General features: G+C 37.6%; 1 protein-coding gene across 4 annotated transcripts in view; it reads left to right on the top strand.

Moving 5' to 3' along the window:
- The window catches only part of Angpt1 (angiopoietin 1), a 248,746-nt gene extending 234,222 nt beyond the window's left edge, over positions 1-14,524 (top strand). For 3 of the 4 annotated variants that reach the window (XM_087559330.1, XM_087559332.1, XM_087559331.1), the window contains exon 9: positions 9,171-14,524. In XM_087559330.1, coding sequence (XP_087415456.1) covers positions 9,171-9,331 — 161 coding nt within the window. In that variant the 3' untranslated portion in view covers positions 9,332-14,524. 4 annotated transcript variants of the gene reach the window in all.
- The last annotated feature ends 3,745 nt before the right edge of the window (positions 14,525-18,269 follow it).

Below are 18,269 nucleotides of genomic sequence, written 5' to 3'. Positions count from 1 at the left end.
CTGGAGCATGGCCTGGAGCATATATCCTACAGAGCTACTACCCACCACTCTCTGGTCCCCGTCAAATTTTCCCTTAGAAATTTGACCATTTCATTGTCTAATGGCTTTTCCTTTCCTTTTCTGTATAAATCATGTTTGAGCTCACTCCTGCTTGATAGTGTCTCTTTTGAGCAAACGAGAGTCTTTATAATTTGAAAGGAAGAACTTGTGGGATTTGTCATCTGTTAAAAACTTTCATGGTTGAAGTCCTATCTACTGCTCACTAACAGTCATAAAGGGTTTTCTTGAAGAACTCAATGGAGTTTGAGTTGAAGATACTGGTGCCATGGGCCCCCTCATCTGTTAAGATTAGAACCAAAAGATGAACTTAACTGAAAGCTACTGCTATTGCAGATGAATGCAAAGCAGAACCTTTGACTAGTTTCCTAATCTCATTACTTCTATCAGTCTACCATATATTTATTTAATGAGTACATCTTAGTAAAGGGAATTACTGCTAGAGTAATGAACTGGATAGACTAGAGTTCATGTCAATATAAAAAGAAGTGGTCAGAAAAATAATGCACAAAGAATGCACAAGTTTGAACAATAACAGTTTTATAGATATAATATAAAATATAATAGAATTATAAGGAAGAAGGGAAAAACTTTAGATGGAGCATCCAGGAACCAGTCACTAGAGTGAACTGCTAGAGGGTGGTGCCTTAATCATTATGAGCATTTGCAAGAACTGAAGGGAAAGCTATTTTTTCCACATGGAAAGGTTTACTGAGAGAAGAAGAGTAGACGAGGAAAGGAGTGAAGTCCGGTCATGAGCACGTGGAAGGAAGTGGGGAGAGGAATGGGGAGAGAAGGGACAAAGGGAAGAGGGCAGGAAGGCAAGAGCAAGAGGCAAGAGAGCTAGAGCAAGAGAAAAGGAGAAAGAGAAGAGAGAGTAAGAGTGAGAAAGCTATTTACTTTCAAGAATTTAATTATGATCTTCCCTCCTAGTTTTCAAAAATCTCAATCTTCCTTCTGGTTCTGCAGGTTTGTTGGTCCATGTAGCAATTATAGTGCTAGTAGAGAAAAACATCATGTTTTTTAGCACATGGGTAGTGATAATTTATATGTTCAGCACTGTTGAGTTGAAAGGGGAACACTATGGCCCGAGGCGGCATCATGTATTCACATGCACAGAAGCGAAGAGCAGACTGTTCTATGGCATCTCACAAGTATGTAGATTTATTCCTATGTTACCAGGAAGCCAGAAGTCCTTCTACCCAGCTTAAATATTGAATAATTTTATGTTTCATTACAACCTTTTTATTACACCAGACCATATATTTCAATATAAATATTGTCACACAGACTTTTCTACTGAAACAACTTCTCAAGTGAACACTAAATAGAATGATTTATCAGCAGAGGCTTATAAGCCAGATGTAGCCCTGCTGGGTGACTGCCATTGAGCTTAGGAAATGTGTTCAGTTTTTGCCCTAAGTTCCTCCAAGTCTAAAGTACAGGACTGTGCAACTTTGTCTGGGGTAGATGGGAGACACTGATGAAGAGATAGAAAACGCTTCCTTAGTCCTTCACGAGACTTTGCTTTGTACTCCCCAGTCCAAAGAGAGTGAGCAGTTTCAGTCCAACTTGTCAGTTTTCACAACTAGTTAGCATCGAGACCAAGCAAGTGCAATATCATTCCATGCATGCTCCTGTTTGCCTAACTTATTGTAACTAAAATACTTGAACAAGAATTCTTCTGAATCTAAAACCGGAAATTAAAGAGCTTCTACTGTTAGAATGTCTCTTTCAAAGTAAACTTATTTTCACCTAGAACATGGTCTTTTTTGTTAAATCAACTAAACAGTTGGAAAAATCAGTCTAAAACTCAATTATAAAACTTGAGTTGTTCAATCAATCTACATATCAAATAATTATATAAATAATCTTGTCTAAAAGTGCATAAAATACAAATATTAGAAGTTGCTAACAACAAAAAGCAAACAAGCATGGTTTTATTTTACTTCTCTTTCCTTATGTGAGTTTTGTTTCAATGTGATTTCCATATTTAGTATATAATATAAAAACTATGTAAAAATGTGACCTAACCTCCTCAAAAAGAATCTGCTGTGGTAGAAACTCTGCCCTCTTTTCCCACATATAAACCATGTCAGCTGACAGGCAAGGCTTTCTAAAGCTAACAAAGGATAGTTTTTTCAGTTCCATCCCAAAAGAGTGCATAAAGCCATACACATAAATTTTTCATTATGTCCTAGGACTTACCAGATGCGCACAGTGGTTGATAAATGCTTACTCTGCTTGGGTTCTAACCTTGACAAAGACAGAGGGGAAAATTCCTTGTGATGCGGTGGTTGATATGGAAATGTCAGGATCCTTGGGAAAATAGATGTAGTCAAGTTGGCATTTTTCTAAAGTCAGGAAGAGCTGGGCAAAGTTTTATGAGTGGTTTGCAATCCTTACATGGTATGTTTAAATGGTCCAGATTATCTGAGGCTGGGTGTAGAAAATCTACCTTGAGTTTCTCTTATTTCCATTCACATCTTAAATTTAGTGCAAACTGTACCTGCCAGAAGCATGTGTCCTCTGCATTATAGCTGGGCACTGCCTACCATTTGGTCTTCAGTTGGCCTTCGTGTGGGACACATATGATGAGTTCAGTAAGCCTGGGTTTCTTCAATGAGTACGTTATCTGAGACTGTAAGATGATCTCAAATTCAACAGTTAGTTTGTAAAACGGTAAAAAAAAATAATAAAGTGCCAGTGTTCCTCCGGCATCAAATTTTATTTAGAGCATGTGATTAGACACAAGCATTTCATAGACAAATATGGAATAAAAGGATGGTTAAATATCAAGAATAGATACCAGTATCTAAGAATCACAAAACACAAGGAGAATTGGCCTCGTGAATTTTCAAAGTTTTATTTGTAAGGCTTCTGACTTTCCTACCAAGTTGATCTTCCTAAACTTAGTGCTTAGAATTTTATTTCTACTTTCCATGCTGTAGGATATTTGCTTCAACATGGAGAATCATTCACAAGTTTATAGGGGAGGGCATTAGAACTATAGTCTATTAGTTATGTGCACAACTATACCGATGGCAAAATGCTACAACTCCAGGCTAGTAGTTGGATATCTGTGAGAAATAAACAAATATATACTTTTATTTGTATTATAATCCATTAGACAGAAAATAGATATGTAGCTTTGTTGTCTCACAGACTTTTTCCATTAGCCTAAATGATCTGTGTTTCATTATTCAGATTCAGCCTCCCCAAACCTTTTTGATTAGGGAAAATACAGGCCTTACTAACTCCTTTCACAAGATCTGAGATACAGAGAAGTGAGGTCATTCGCCTTTGTGCACAGAACTCGTGTCAGAAGTAAGAGCTGCACACATGTACTCAACCGCAGAGGTCATCACTCTATTTTCTGTACTGCTTCTGTTGGGAGTAAAGGCGTTTAGAGAGAACGAAGGAGGTGTATTTAAATGTTGGCAGAATATTTTCCCAAGCGGTTCCTCACTCGACGTGCTTAAAGGTGAAGTTCATAGAAGGAGAAAGACAGTAAGAGGACATGTGCAGGATTTAAATAAGTTCAATATTACTGGCCAGAGTCAACAACTTTTCATCTGTGGAAGAAAGAGGAAAATAAGAAACACATGCATGCAAGCAAGCACTCATGCTCACACACGCTCACAACACACACACACACACACACACACACACACACACACACACACACACAGGAGATGAAGGAAGAAAGACAGACGGATCTCTGAAAAGGCTCTTCTCACATTCACAAGAGTTCTGCAGCTGAGCTGTTCCCAAAGCTGGGCCATGCTGAGGGTGAAATGTATTACATCTAAAATCAGCATGTGCCTTCTGCATTATGACCTTTGTCATACCAATGACACCCAGAGCTTTAACTCAGCCTCACCTTCTCCTCACTGATGAGGAGGGAAGTCTTACTTTCTCCGGGAACTCTTCTGCATATTGATGATAAGATTGCGTTCGTTAACAGTGGGAAGGAAAGCAACCCACAGATATATCTTTCCACTTTGCTGTATGTTTTACCTTTAAAAAAGAAGTGCTGAGAGACGTTTTGTTTAGGATCAGAGGACTGTGAGAGTTAGATTTCCTGACTTTCAAATAAATTTGAACTTCCTGGGTAGAAAGTTTAGAATCCAATCCCCATTTTCTGGGCAGAGTTTCATTTATTAGTGATAAAATGTGAATTTTCTGCTTCAAAGATAAAAGGGTCAAATAATTCTAAAGTCCTGGGAAGCCTGAGATAGTTATTACAAAACTAACTTTTAATGAGTTAAGTGTAAATGAATTAGAAACATGCGTCTCAGATTTCTTATTAAAATATACATGAGGTTACAGGTTATAATGAAAAATACTTGGCAGAGCCTATGTGAAGAGTTGCCAGCCTTCAAACATTTGAGACATTCTATCAGTTCTCCCAGTGACAAATGGAAGCTGCTCTCTTCTGTCCTCTACTGTCTCACTGAGTTCTTTTGAGCACAAATATCTTTCCGGGGTACCACTAAGCATGTGTGGCTACATGCGCTTTATATATTCATTAGCACATGCAGCCATAGTGTGCCTATGTGTGTGAGAGTGTTGTGTGTCTGTGTGGAAGGGGAGTGTGTGTGTGAGTGTAGGTAGGGTGGTTATAGGCAGAGGTCAATGCCAATGTCTATCTTTGTTCACTTTTCACTATTATTTTTCAACGAAAAGTCTCTCAGTGAACCTGCAAGTCATGATTAGGCTAGGCTAGCTTGCCACTGAAGGTCAAGATCTGGTTGTTTCCACTCTTAAGTGTTAGCACTCACTCACTACCTTGTCCCACTTTGCAAGTGGGTTCCAGGCACCTGAAATCATGTCTCCAAGCTTTCAGGCAGGTATTCTACTGAACAAGTCATCTCAGTCTCCCAGGTCACTTCTTAAGGCATTTCTTATTTGTTGCTCCAAGGAAAGCAAGGGACAAAATATAGAGTTGACAATTTCTTATTCCTGAGCACTACAACTCAGGCATCTCACAGCTTGTTGATGCAAACACAGCTCTGACCCCTGTAGTTGTTCTTGCAGAACTTCATGCAGGCATAAAGCGTGTTACAAACTAGCTACTAATTCCAATGACATTAAGTCTACATATTTGTCTTCTTTACATTTCCATGCTTTCTAACATCTGGATATATACCTTTCTAAGGTCTGATTTTGCTGAGCAGTTTTAGCAAAAAGATAAAAAGTAAAAAAGAATGATTACAAATATTTGACAAAAAGAAATGCCCCTGTTGGTTACTTTGCTTAAATGCATATATCAAAATCTTACATCATGAAAATGACTGCTTCCTCTACATTGAAGTTCAGACTATTTTATAAAGAAACTGAAATTTTCATGAGGGATACTTATGATTTGCTGTCTGCCATGCTAGTTAATTGTCTTAGCCATCCTTAATTGCTGCATAATTGTTTCTACTCTTTGTGGCCCACTGATCCTTAGATTAACTGGATATTTCAAATTTGTATCCCTTAACACATGAAGACCTTCAATAAACAATATTAGATTCAGAGATACAGTGTTTTATACTAATATCATAATGAAGTGTATCAGTAATGTTCATATTTTTCTAATAGACCCACTTGAGAAAAAAATAGAAACAATGTCAGCTATAACTTTGTCTTCATTGTGGCACTGTAAGGCATGTGGAGCATTTGGGCAATTTTGTTCCCACTATAACTCTTACCCTGCATCTCTAAGTGGTACTATGGGCCTAGATAAAATTTTACAGACTGCCATAGGAAGTAAGTCATCTTATTTAGTTCTACTTGTGCTGTAATATAATAACTCAGACATAGTCCATGTGCTGTGAATGTCACCAAGAAGAGTTCTTTCAACTCTATGAGGGTTGATGTCTCTATAATGGAACTTGTGGTACTCTCTAAAGCCATTTGGAGAACGAAGAGACTAAAACCATAGGTAGGTATCATTACATAGTTAGTGATATATATTAACTACACAGTAAGTACCAAATATTACTATTGTTGCTTAGAATCTTCTGGCTGTTGACCAAGGAGGTCAATATCAATCAAGTTATTTTTTCTCTCAGTTTGCCTCTCTGGTGGCTCCCCACTGTTCACAGAAAGTTTCCCAAACATAGTAACTAACTCTGTGTTCTCTCTTCTATTTGTTTTCCCCAAATTTCCTTCCCACTGGCACTCAGCAACCCCAGCTGCTGGCAGACACCCTCCTGCTCTTCCAGGGTACACACTGTATTTAGAATTGGTTTCCAGCCAATAATTCATGCTCCTGGATCTAATGCAAGTGGTAAATGAATATGTTTCTGAAGCTTCTTGGGCAATTAGAGTCTCTAGCCTACTTATACAATACGTTCCTTCTACAAGTTTTAATAGCTGCCATCTAATTTTTGACAGTTTTTGTCAATACAAATGCCCTGAAGTCAAGAATTTTGTTTTAATTAACTCACCATCTTCTCTGCCTGTCCATGGATTGGTATGTGTGAAATTGATTCTAGACTTAATTTCCCCCTCATCATACTGGTTCATATGCTCAAAATGGCTTTGGCAGACCATATAGAATAGAGGCTGCCCCTGTTTGACGAAACTTTTAAGCAAGCAGATCCATTTCCTTTGGTTAAGTACAAGTTCCCATTGCTAGAGAATATGTTATTTATTTGCCTGATGATAGATACGCAGGCTAGCTAAAGTATAAATGTTTCTACATTACTGTTCAGCTGTCCAAGCCACTCTCCACCTTCATTTCCTGAATGTGTCTGCTCACTTTGTGTAGACTACAGTTAGGTTCTCTTAGTCTCCAAACACATTGACTAGGCTCCTCAGACTTCCTGCTGACATTTGCAGCAGCTGGAAGAACCCTTGCTCATCTTCCCCTAGCTGCCTCCTTCCTCAGACCTCTAGAGACATCAGCTTCTTCCAATACTATGAGAAGCCCCTTATTTTCATCATGGCACTCCTGATAGTGATCAGTAATGACCTTGTCACATTTTGTTCCTCTTTCTCGCTCTGCATTCAGTTTCTGTGAGGACAAGAACCATGGCTGTCATGATGACTATTGCATCACATTTGCACTGAGATAAATCACTTCATGAGAAGAACTGGTCTGTCAGAGCCAGTGAATGAGAGGCCTGTAGCCTCCTCACACCATTGCTTAGCAAGCCCAAGTGGGAGAAGTACTAATTATTTACCAATAGAGTCATGAACAAAAGTTTGAGTTGTTTCATTCTGGAATCTTCTGAGCTTTAATTTAGGTGACTATTTCTCATCTTGAGGCTATTCCAGCAGTGACAGTTTTTCTGTGACTGTCTCCAGAATGCCATCATCACTGCACTCATGTGTGTCACTCTTAGATAAAGCACACAGGATAGATTTGCTTTATTTTCTCACAGGATATATATATATATATATATATATATATATATATATATATATATATATATGCCTTATCTCCGCCCTAAGCCCAGTCAAATGGTGTCCCATAACATCATCCCATCATCCTTTAGGTTCTCCTTTCATAGCCAGGGCTTGTCTATTGCCACACAGCATTTTTTTCTAAAACTATTGTGACTTTCTATAAACCAGATAAGGTTGACATTTGATATAAGTCTCTGAATGCAAACTCAAGATATGGTTGTCAGAATCTTCATGGCTTTCTTTACTGAGTTAATGCCTTTGCTATGGGTACAAGGAGGGGCAATGGGAAGACTCAATGGTTAAGCACGGAGACAGGAGAGTCTCAGGGGTTGGAGGAAACTGAAAACACAGAAGCAATGAGGGTGACTTTCATTTTAGACTTTCAGCTTGCTCTATTAAAGAAAATATTCTGGATAAATCAACTTCTTAAAATTAGAATATCTTTTGCAAGATAAATCATATGTTTCTACTAGAAATACTGACCAAATATTAGGGAATTAATTATAAGGAAGGAAAAACAGAATCATACGGTTCCTCCTTTTGTGCCAAACAAGAGCTTTCTTGTCTCTCGTGTTTTGACCCTGTTAATGTTCAAGCTGTGTGCATATAACACAGAATCCAGGACCTCTCAGAATTCATCAGACATACCTTACTGCTCCTCCAATGGACTGGTGACAAAGGCTGCTTGTTATGTCCCTGGTGTGACTTTATAAACACGCCCCAACTGCATTAACCTTTTCAAGTTGAAAGCATGGAGAACTAGTATGACTTTGTTGAACTTTTTCTAAAGTTTCTGCAAGACAACGCTCATGTTACCATCAGACAGCAGCTGGACTACTTTCCCTTTCGTTAGCTATTAGTCCCTTAGGTACAGCTCTGCAATCAAATAGAGGTCAAGTGTATCCAAATAAAAATATTCTAGAATGTCTCTGGCATAAATCTCTCCCTAAAGACTTCAATAGTGTTACTTCAGGAGAAAAGAACTAAGATTTATCGGAAAAGTCCAAAACTTTAGTTCATCAAGAAAACAGAACTAGTTTGTTCAATTATTCTAACAGACTGTAAGCACAAGGCCACCACATTATTTTTGTGTGTAGCTTTTCTTCTACTATATTTGAAACCAATTTGAACAATCATAGATGAAATATTGCTAAATATAAACTATACGGCCACTATTGGAAACACTCCCATGTTGCTCTACCTTTATAGAGAGGCTAGATATAATTTAAACATCATAGACACTATAGTGTCCAATTAATTTTAGGATTAATTCTTAACAAAATTATGAAAGTTAAAAAAGGTGTTTTTCTTATCGTTTGAGTCACAGCTGTCTAAGTTTCTGGATTTACTAATACACGAGTAATTATTTGACTGTCAGTTAAAGACATAAAGTCAAATTCCACTTCTATATCAAGCCTGACTTTTATCTTCAAAATCGAAGCTTAGAGACTGCATAATTACAGTGGGAAGGGAATCTAACCACAGTCACATTGAAAACGAGTTTGCCTGATTTTCTTCCTTCTGGTTACACTAGGTAAAAGTGTCACTGGAACACTTCTCCTGGGAGGATACTGTTTCAATGCTTCCAGTTTGCAAATAGTCAGAACAAGGGTGAACAATCTCCCATCCATCGTGACATGGATCTTTAAATATTAGATCTAACTTGCTTCCATTTTTCTCATTTTTCTTTCTATTGGCTCATTTTTCAGGTTGGTGGTTTGATGCCTGTGGCCCTTCCAATCTAAACGGAATGTTCTACACTGCGGGGCAAAACCATGGAAAACTGAATGGGATAAAGTGGCACTACTTCAAAGGACCCAGTTACTCCTTACGTTCCACAACCATGATGATCCGGCCCTTGGACTTCTGAAGGCGCTATGCCAGTATTAGAAACCTGAAAAACAATCTGGGGATGTTCCCGAATGAGAAGCTATCTGGAAGCTTCCGAAACAACCAGCATCGTCTCCCTTCCAGCAGCAAGTGGTTACGTGATGTCACCTGTGTTCTTGACCATGGATCTGGAGCCTTCTGGGGTCACAGAGTCTCCACTCGGGTCACTGTGTTTGAGTGGATTTTATCCAGACGATGCTGCTCACTGTCGAGTTTTGAAAAGGGAAGAACCTGTTCAGCTCGCTGCACTTCAGAGTGCTACTGGATCACATCTTGAATCTGTAACACAATGATGCTAAATGCAGCTTCTTTCATGTAAAAGCAAAAGAAGAATAAACAACAAACAACATACAGGGAAAAAAATGGGAGCAGAACTGCCAGAATCTGTTGCAGATGGATTGCAGAGGTGAACTGGTGCCATTCTGGGAAATCCTGCTAATAGGTCACTGCACAAAAGGGACATAGAGAAAACCTTTGTCTGCTGAGTTGGCTAGAAGTTAGTGGTGTTCACCAGCCCATTTTGAGTGTCAGATTTACTAGTTGACTTCAGTTTCCCCGTGTTCAAATGTAACGCCATCCTTGTAAGCCATGATACTATACAGTACATGGAGGATAAGAGTTGGGGGTAAAAGGTGCCTAAGGACTCCTGAGTTTCTGAGAATTCAGTTGTTAAAAGATATAAAAATATAATCAAGAATGGATATAGTAGGTGTAAATTACGCTCATGCTACAGTATTCATTTACATGGAATTTGATTGACTGATCCACAGGTATGTTTAGAGCCTGAGTATATGTAAGAAGTGGGAAAGTTATCATCCAGTTCTTAAAGCGACACACATGATGCAGTTAGCATTCTCATTGGTGGTATGTAGGAAAGTGACATGTGGAGTACTTGAGTTGGAACAAACCATTGTACAGCTCTTCTTTCATGTATTTGCAGATGTGTGGCATTGCTGTTTTATAAAATGTTTGTAGGCCTTCAATTCTTCATTCAGATTTTTCATGCTAATTTAATTTTTGATAATTAACTGCCCTGTACTTACAAAATGCATATCCTACTCTGTTTTTTATGAGTCATACTTTAAATATTTCTACAAATAATAGAAGGATTTTAAATATCATTGTACATATGCTACACCTGTTCATGTTAAACTCAACACATGTTTAATCTGGAATATACAATGCTGTCCTCAATTGATGACTATACAATTGACTATAAGTGTTTCAAAACAGCTAATGTATTATTTGATTAAGTATATTACCCTTCACGTTTTTTTCTCCTCCAGGCTCTGTTACTTCAAGCAATTTCTATCTTGTAAAATAACAGTAGTGGAGAAAATTGGCATAACTCGTAATTTATGAGAAATATAGGAAAAAAAGCATAGTCATTTGACTAAGAATTTTCTAATTGGTTAACTGCTATAAGTGCCTTAGATAAGATGTCCTTATGACATAATCTATAGTAAGTGAAGTTTTGGACACGGGATTTTGTGATAACCTGATGTGGCTGCAGTATTCTATTAAGAAGAGTTCTCTGTTCATAAATGTTCAAGGTTACAGTAGAAAAAAATTGAATCAAATATGATTTTACCATGAAAGGGGAGAACTAAGTGTAGGCACCAGTTCTGTTTCCTCAGAGAAGGAGAAGACTTCCTGTGGCATACATGTGTCAAAATATGAACCTTGATAACTGAAGCCACAGGCCTCAGTGGTTTTCCTGCATCTGGGAGAACAAAGCTATTCATGGTTTTAAGAAAAGGTTTGTACTGTTTACCATCACATCTTTCTTATACTTATATCTGCAAAAAAGACCATTTTGCCTTATGAGTGTTTTGTCCAGGCGTTACAAAGTTTTTCTACTGTTAGTAACTCCGTCACAACTCTCTTAAGCTGAGCCCTGTAAAATCTTCCTTTTCATTTAGGTGAAAGAAAATTAGTATTTTTGTGACTGTGGTTGTTGCTGTTTTTGTGCCCACAGATGTTTTAAAACTAATCTTGGGTAAGGTAAACTGTTTTTCCATCCATATTACAAAAAATAAAGTGAAACGAGGAGGAAAAAAAGTGTGGTATTTGCAGTTTTGTTATGTGGGTTTGAAAAATAAGATATTGTTTTCAGTTATTTATAATAAAGAAGTATACTGAGTACATTGTATAATGCCAACATGTGTGTAGCAATTTGACATGCATAGCTTTTGCATTTAATTAATGGAGGATAAAATAGATACTATAACTTTGTCTTTAAATTTCTATTCCAATAAAAGTTGTGTCATTTCTATGACAGTTTTTCATAATATTAGAACATTATTTCATTTAAATAAAATTGAAAATAATTTGTGCAACTTCATTTTGCTTTAATTACATATTTTATAAAACTTAACTTTACAACCTATTGAAGTATGGAATCACTATAAAAATTAGCAGATGAACAAAGGCCTCACTAGTTGAAAAAAACTTCATTCTGGCATGCGGTAGGTAGGAAAGCTTAGACTCATTACAATGGAAAACCAAAGGGTTGGGTCTTGATCCGATATCTTTACTATATGGTTTTATGTTTTTCCTGACAATGGTCAGATTCTGTATCATCATGTGACATCTGATGATCTTTTTTGTGGACTCTGTCAAAATATAAGTTATTTGGATATCTGAGTTTGATGTAAAGGTTAGGAAACAGCACGTGAGAAGTATGAGTTTATCCCCACACCCCACATACTGATGCGGACTTAGAGACTAAGTAACGAAGTCTGTAGTAACTTGGAATTCTCTCAGTCCTGTTCTTCATCCTGCTCCCATCACCACCACAGTCATTCAAACTGTCACCAGTTCCAACACTGAATACTGAAAAGATACTCTTTCTTCTGCCTCTGATTTCCCAGGACACACTAATGAGAGCTCAGAGACCACACAGGACAAGGCCAAGTTTAACTCCATGATTCATCTAAACTAAAGTCAGCAGACTCTGGTTCAGATCATCTAACTCCCTAGATAGCATACATCATATGAGAAGAGTATGAAATGGTTGTTTTAAGACATGTTGTTTGGGGTGCTTTGTTAAACACTATTAACTAATTGATGGTACAGTATACAACAATCATCACCCATGATCCCAAGCCTCATTTTGAAGTATTCTAAAATTAAAAATATGGTATTTTTGATCAAATCTGTATGTGCAAAATAAATTGTCTAGATTGCATCAAAATATTAGATATTCTCAACCCTTTTTCTGAGGAAATACTTAACATTTTACTATTTTTCATTTATTGAAAATAGCTTATTTTCCCCAATAATATATCCTGAAAATTATCTCCTCTCCCTCAATTCCTTCGAGCTCCTCCCTCCTTCTGCTCTCATTCAGATCTACTCCCTAATTGTCATCCTGCATTTATATATCCATAATTTGACTCTCTTGACTTGTCTGAATATTATTTTCAGAATTTGCTTTGCAGTTCTAGGATTTGAACCCAGGTCCTTATATACACTACAAAACTGTTCTATACCTAAACTTCATGATATCATCATCATCATCACCATCATCATTATTATTATTAATTTGAGAACATTTCTCACTGAGATATTCCAACCTGCCTTGAATTCATTATATAACACAGGCATACCTTCCACTCACAGTTAAGAAGGCATCTTTTACTTATTTTTATTTTCCCACATTACCTGAAAACAAAACCTTTGTTAATATTGACTGGAATTTAATTGTTAGAAAAAACTTGATAAATCTATGTGTGTTGCAAGAGGAATTCAGAAATGAAGAGATTGCTGTTCTTCACATTCTATCTCATTATGACAAGGTCTCTTGCTGCTCACTGCTATCCAAGCTAAGGGACCTGGCCTGCAAATCCCCAGGAATTCTTCTGCTTCAGTTTCTTAACACAGCATAGAAAAGCCGGTGTGGCCAGCTACCATATCTGGTTTATATGGAGTCCAAGGAATCTAAAGTCAGATCCTCACTGTTCCACACCGAGCATTTTCCCCACTGCACCATCTCCACAGCTCTGTGATTGTTATCATTGCTCTTTATGTGCTTGTTGTAATTAGTCTAAGGCCAGCATTAAGCTGTAAAATTCCACGGATGCCTATTGTATGTTCGTTTGGCTTTTCTAATATAGTCAAATGTTTCTTCCTTTTTCTCTGGTCATTATTTTATCAATTATTTACCATGTGAAATCGGGCTTATTGAAAGGAACATAATAAGGGGATTTCTAGGAAAAATTAAAATTAAAGTTACTACATCTCACATATTTTCAAAAGAGAGCTCAGAGTGACAGAGAACTCAGTGAAACATTCATTGAAGCATGAGGAGTTCTAAGGAGCAGGCAAGCAAGAGGATGGGAAATAAAACCGTGAAATAGATAGACAGGAGGAAGCAGAGGGAATGGGTCGGAGATGCTGATAAGGACATTACATCAGGTATTAGGGAACTTACTGAAGAGAGGGGTGGCATTACAGTTGCACAGGGTGCATTACTTTTATAATTCAAGAAAAATTGGTCATAGCTGAGAGCTGAGTTAGAAAGCTAGAGAGTCAACTTCACATCCTGTGACGAGGATGAATACATGAAATGTAAGACTCTGAGGACCAGACTGGGCTCTAGCATTCATTCTAGAATAGCAGAGCTGACCAGAACCCTGAGAGAAATGCAGAATTTTGGGGACTAACCCTCAGAACTGAATACATTTAATGAGATCCTCAAATGGCTTAAAGGCATTAACATTTGAGAATTTCTAGGTTAAATGGGATTGCAAAGAAGACTGAAGAGGGGAAGAAATGGAGAAATAGATAAGAACTAGGAAGTAATAGATTTTAAAATGAGAAGCTCTTGGATGGATTTTCATATCCTATGTATGATGGGAAGTGATGGGAAGACAAATAAATGGGTGAAGTGTTTACTCAACAAATGTAAGGACCTGAGTTTGAACACTTAGAATGCACATAAAACCCGGAAACATAGCATGGATGTCTAAAATCTCAGACATCTTTCCAGGAGATAAGATGCAGATTCAGTAGACTCTTTAGAAGCTTGAGAGCTAATGAGCCTGGCATATCCAGTAGAAAACAGAAACCCTGTTTCACGGTAGGAGGAAAAGACAGAATTTGGTCTCCATATCCATGCTGTGTCTGGAAAACACACACACACACACACACACACACACACACACACACAAAAATCATGTAAATAGTAATAATGATGATAATAATAATAAATAACAATAAAATGAATAATACCAACACCAACACCCAACTTTAAAGTTTTGCTCTATCATGTAAGCAACCTAAGTGACTTTACGACATCTGTGTGTAATTCTGCTTATGGCATTTGCGTCTGTGAATATGAACACCCATAAACCTTTTTCTTCTCTTTGAAGTCCACCTTAATTATCCCAAACTCCTAAACAAGTACGCCCTGGGATTACTGTGGGTCTGGTGCTTTATTACCACAATAAAGAGACTATCACAATAAAATGACTCACAGCTGTTTTTGTTGTTGTTTCTTGAGCACATATGTTTTGTTTATACTATACTATAATTAAGTAAATCTGAAATAATGTTAGACAGGAATATTGTTGTAAATAACAATGCATACAACCTTATTAATACTTCATTGGCAAACACTGTGCCCCATCATCTGCGACCTCAGTGGGTTATAATCTTGTTTGTGGAGGCTCTCCCTGTGATGCTAATGGCAGCCGACTAAACAGCATTGTGTTTTCTGGAGGGTGGAGTATTTGTTGCTTAAAATAAGACACACAAACACACACACACACACACATACACACACACACACACACATACACACACATTTGTTTTTCTTCTTCTGGAAGAGTTCTCTGTATCATGCAATGCTATTTGGTAGTAGCTTATCAGATCAGAGTTCCATTGAGAACCAGAGTCAAACCTCTGAAATCCACTGGGACGACAGCTATAGATCCCTCATGATCATTCAAAAGTATCTACAGCCACCTTAAGGAAGAGTAAGTTTTACTTTAGATTATCACTTTCTTTGTTCACCAAGAAGAAGCGGCCTTCCATCTTCTCTATTTTGTCTTGAGATTGCAGCAGTTAAGTTGTATGCATAAACTTGACTCCAAATTCTAGATTGCTTCATATTTCTACCACACCCGAATCATTTACTACTTAACAGTCTTGAGTCATTCAAACTTATCCAAGAGGCCTGGAAACACCTCCAAACTCCCCTTAGTGTTGTCATATTTCCCTCCTCGCATGAGTCAAGAAATTTTTTTTTACTAAGCATGGTGGCTGTTTCCTTTCCAGATCTTCAATTTATTGGGCCTAAATTTATCAAACAAATCACTGTGGACTTCTGGGATGTAGTCCTTAAAGATCTAAATCAAAGTTTCTCCTTGCTCCACTGACTTGAGACTAGACATTGTGTCAGCAGGCATAAGACAACATTCATTTCATTGTGCATCTCCATACAAACTCTCAGTTGGGCAGATGAATGGCCAATTGGCACTGATTCTCTAAAAGCCATCTTGTCTGTAGGTCTTAATAGTGAGAAGAAGATTTTCAGTCAATATGTTGCAAACAGATGTGCTTGCTGTCTTCTGGGCACTGCTGTTCCATTTAGAGCATACAGACAGGAGATGTAGAATGTTCTAGATTGTTTGTTTGTTTGCTTTGACCCCAGTCATTTTCATTCAGTATAGCAAATGAAGTTGCTACCATAGTCTGGGCCCAGAGTGATAACTTGACCTCCAAAGCTTCAAAGCCAAGTATTAATTGTTCCTTCGTCTTCTCCCATGGTAGAGTGGTTTCATCCACGTAGCAAACTACTCCTTGGTGCATCCCATTCACCAATTACCTCAGCCCTAACTTTTGGCATAGCTTGCTGCTGCTTTCCTATCAGATCTTACTTTACCTTGAATTAGTGTGTTAAAATTGTCTTGCCTCCTTAAATCTCAAAAAGCCATATTAATGACCTTCAAATTTTTCTCATAAAGTTTATTTTAAAAAAAAAAACCTGTCACTGCCTTTGTAGAAATAGAATCCAGGAGGAGAGTATCCAGCCGCTTCCTGGGTATGCCTTTGGCTTAAGAGAACATGGTGGATGGTTTGATCCGCACTAGTGAGACTGTTCAGCTTTCTTGTCACTGTGAGTTCAGTGGAATAGTGCCTTTTAGTTACCTTCAAGAACTTTTTCTTTTCTTTCTTTGCATTTATAGTTTGTAAATATTTGACACAGGAGGCCTCAGTGGTCTCAGATCTCTCCACGTTTCCTCACTAAATGTAGCTCTTTCTCCTTTGATTTAAAAGCGAGAGCTATGAACTCTTCCTTGCATCTGATCATTCAGCAGTGGTTTGCAAACTTTCCAATGCTGTGACCCTTTCATAGGGTTTTTCATGTTGTGGTGGCCCCCCAGTCATAAAATTATTTTGTTACTACTTCATAACTGTAATTTTGCTACTGCTATAATCATAGTATAAATATTTGATGCACAGTATATCTGATATGTATCTCCAAAGGGGTCAAAACCCACAGGTTAAGAACCACTGATATAAAATCTACTCTAGGGCTAATAATGAGTGAATATTTCAATATGATTCTGTCTCTAGAAATAAGGAACCTTCAAAAAAGGACAAAACTGGGGATGTACTCACCAAGAGAGCATGAAGAACTAACAGAAAATTTATACAGTAATATCATTGTCTTATATTGGGGTGGTGATGGTGAAGCCATTTAACAATTAGAATATTAACATCAAAGATTGCTGACCACATACAACTCTGACAAACTTAATAATCACAAAGTTTGAAATGCTGAGAAAGTTCCAGAAACAGAACTCCAAGAAAGAAAGAGTACTGAGTTACCAAACCCTTTAATTTGTAGCTTGTTGTTGTTGTTGTTTTTAATTTGCAAAGCTTAATAAAAATATACAGTAATACAGCATGCTTGGATCCATCTTGTTTCTGTACTTTATCATATTAAATTATGGTCAGGGTTCCAGTCAGAATGGCATCCATATGCTTGCTTATATGTTTGAATGCTTGGTGCCCAGTTAGTGAAACTGTTAGGGAAGAGTTAAGAAGTATGGGCTTATTGGAGGAGATCTACTACTATGCATGGGCTTTCAGGTTTTAAAATACCCAGCAGGCCCAATTTCTCTCCCTCCTCCTCTCCCCCCTCCCCTCCCCCCTCCTCCCTTATATGTGTGGTCAGGATGTATTAGCTAATGTTCCAAGACCATATCTGCCCACTTCCTGCTACTATGATCAATGATCATGACCTAAGCTTCTAAAACTGTCAACAAGCCCCAAATGAAATCCTCCCTTTATAATAGTTGCCTTGGTCAAGGTGTCTGTTCACAGCAACTGAATTGTAGCTAAGACACTTACTTACGTTACAGACTTTATATAGTTTTGCTTGTGCTCTGCTCAATTGAGGATATCCTTGTTCTCTTGAAAGGTAAGTTGTTTGCTCAGTGACCATATTTGCCTAGCTTTAAAATCTAGACCTGTGTTTAAGATTGTCTTTAACCCAGTTATATGTTAAAATACCCAGTTATTTACTCTTGCAAACAATAAAATTTTAGTTGTGTGTGTGTGTGTCTGTGTGTGTGTGTAGGTGTGTGTGTGTGTGTGTGTGTGTGTGTATGTGTGTGTGTGTGTCTATGTGTGTTAAATGTTCCTTCCACAATAGTCGGTGATAATTTTCAGTTAAATAATAATGATTAGACACATGAATAAAAACATGATCTCAAATTGGACTATCAAAGTACCTCCCCCAATAGTTTATATTTCAAAAAAATTTTTTTCTAAGTTTTAACAAAAAGATCATAAAGACACATGTTTTCCCCTAAACATCAAAGAGCTCATGCAAAAAGGACATCAGAATATTTATGTGCTAATGAGACTCATGTGGGCTTCATTTCCTCAGAGTAACCACAAGT

Source organism: Rattus norvegicus, chromosome 7 (assembly GCF_021556685.1).
Source record: "Rattus norvegicus strain SHRSP/BbbUtx chromosome 7, alternate assembly SHRSP_T2T, whole genome shotgun sequence".
In the NCBI taxonomy this organism is placed as follows: Eukaryota; Metazoa; Chordata; class Mammalia; order Rodentia; family Muridae; genus Rattus; species Rattus norvegicus.
This window is presented reverse-complemented; position numbering and strand designations above follow the sequence as displayed.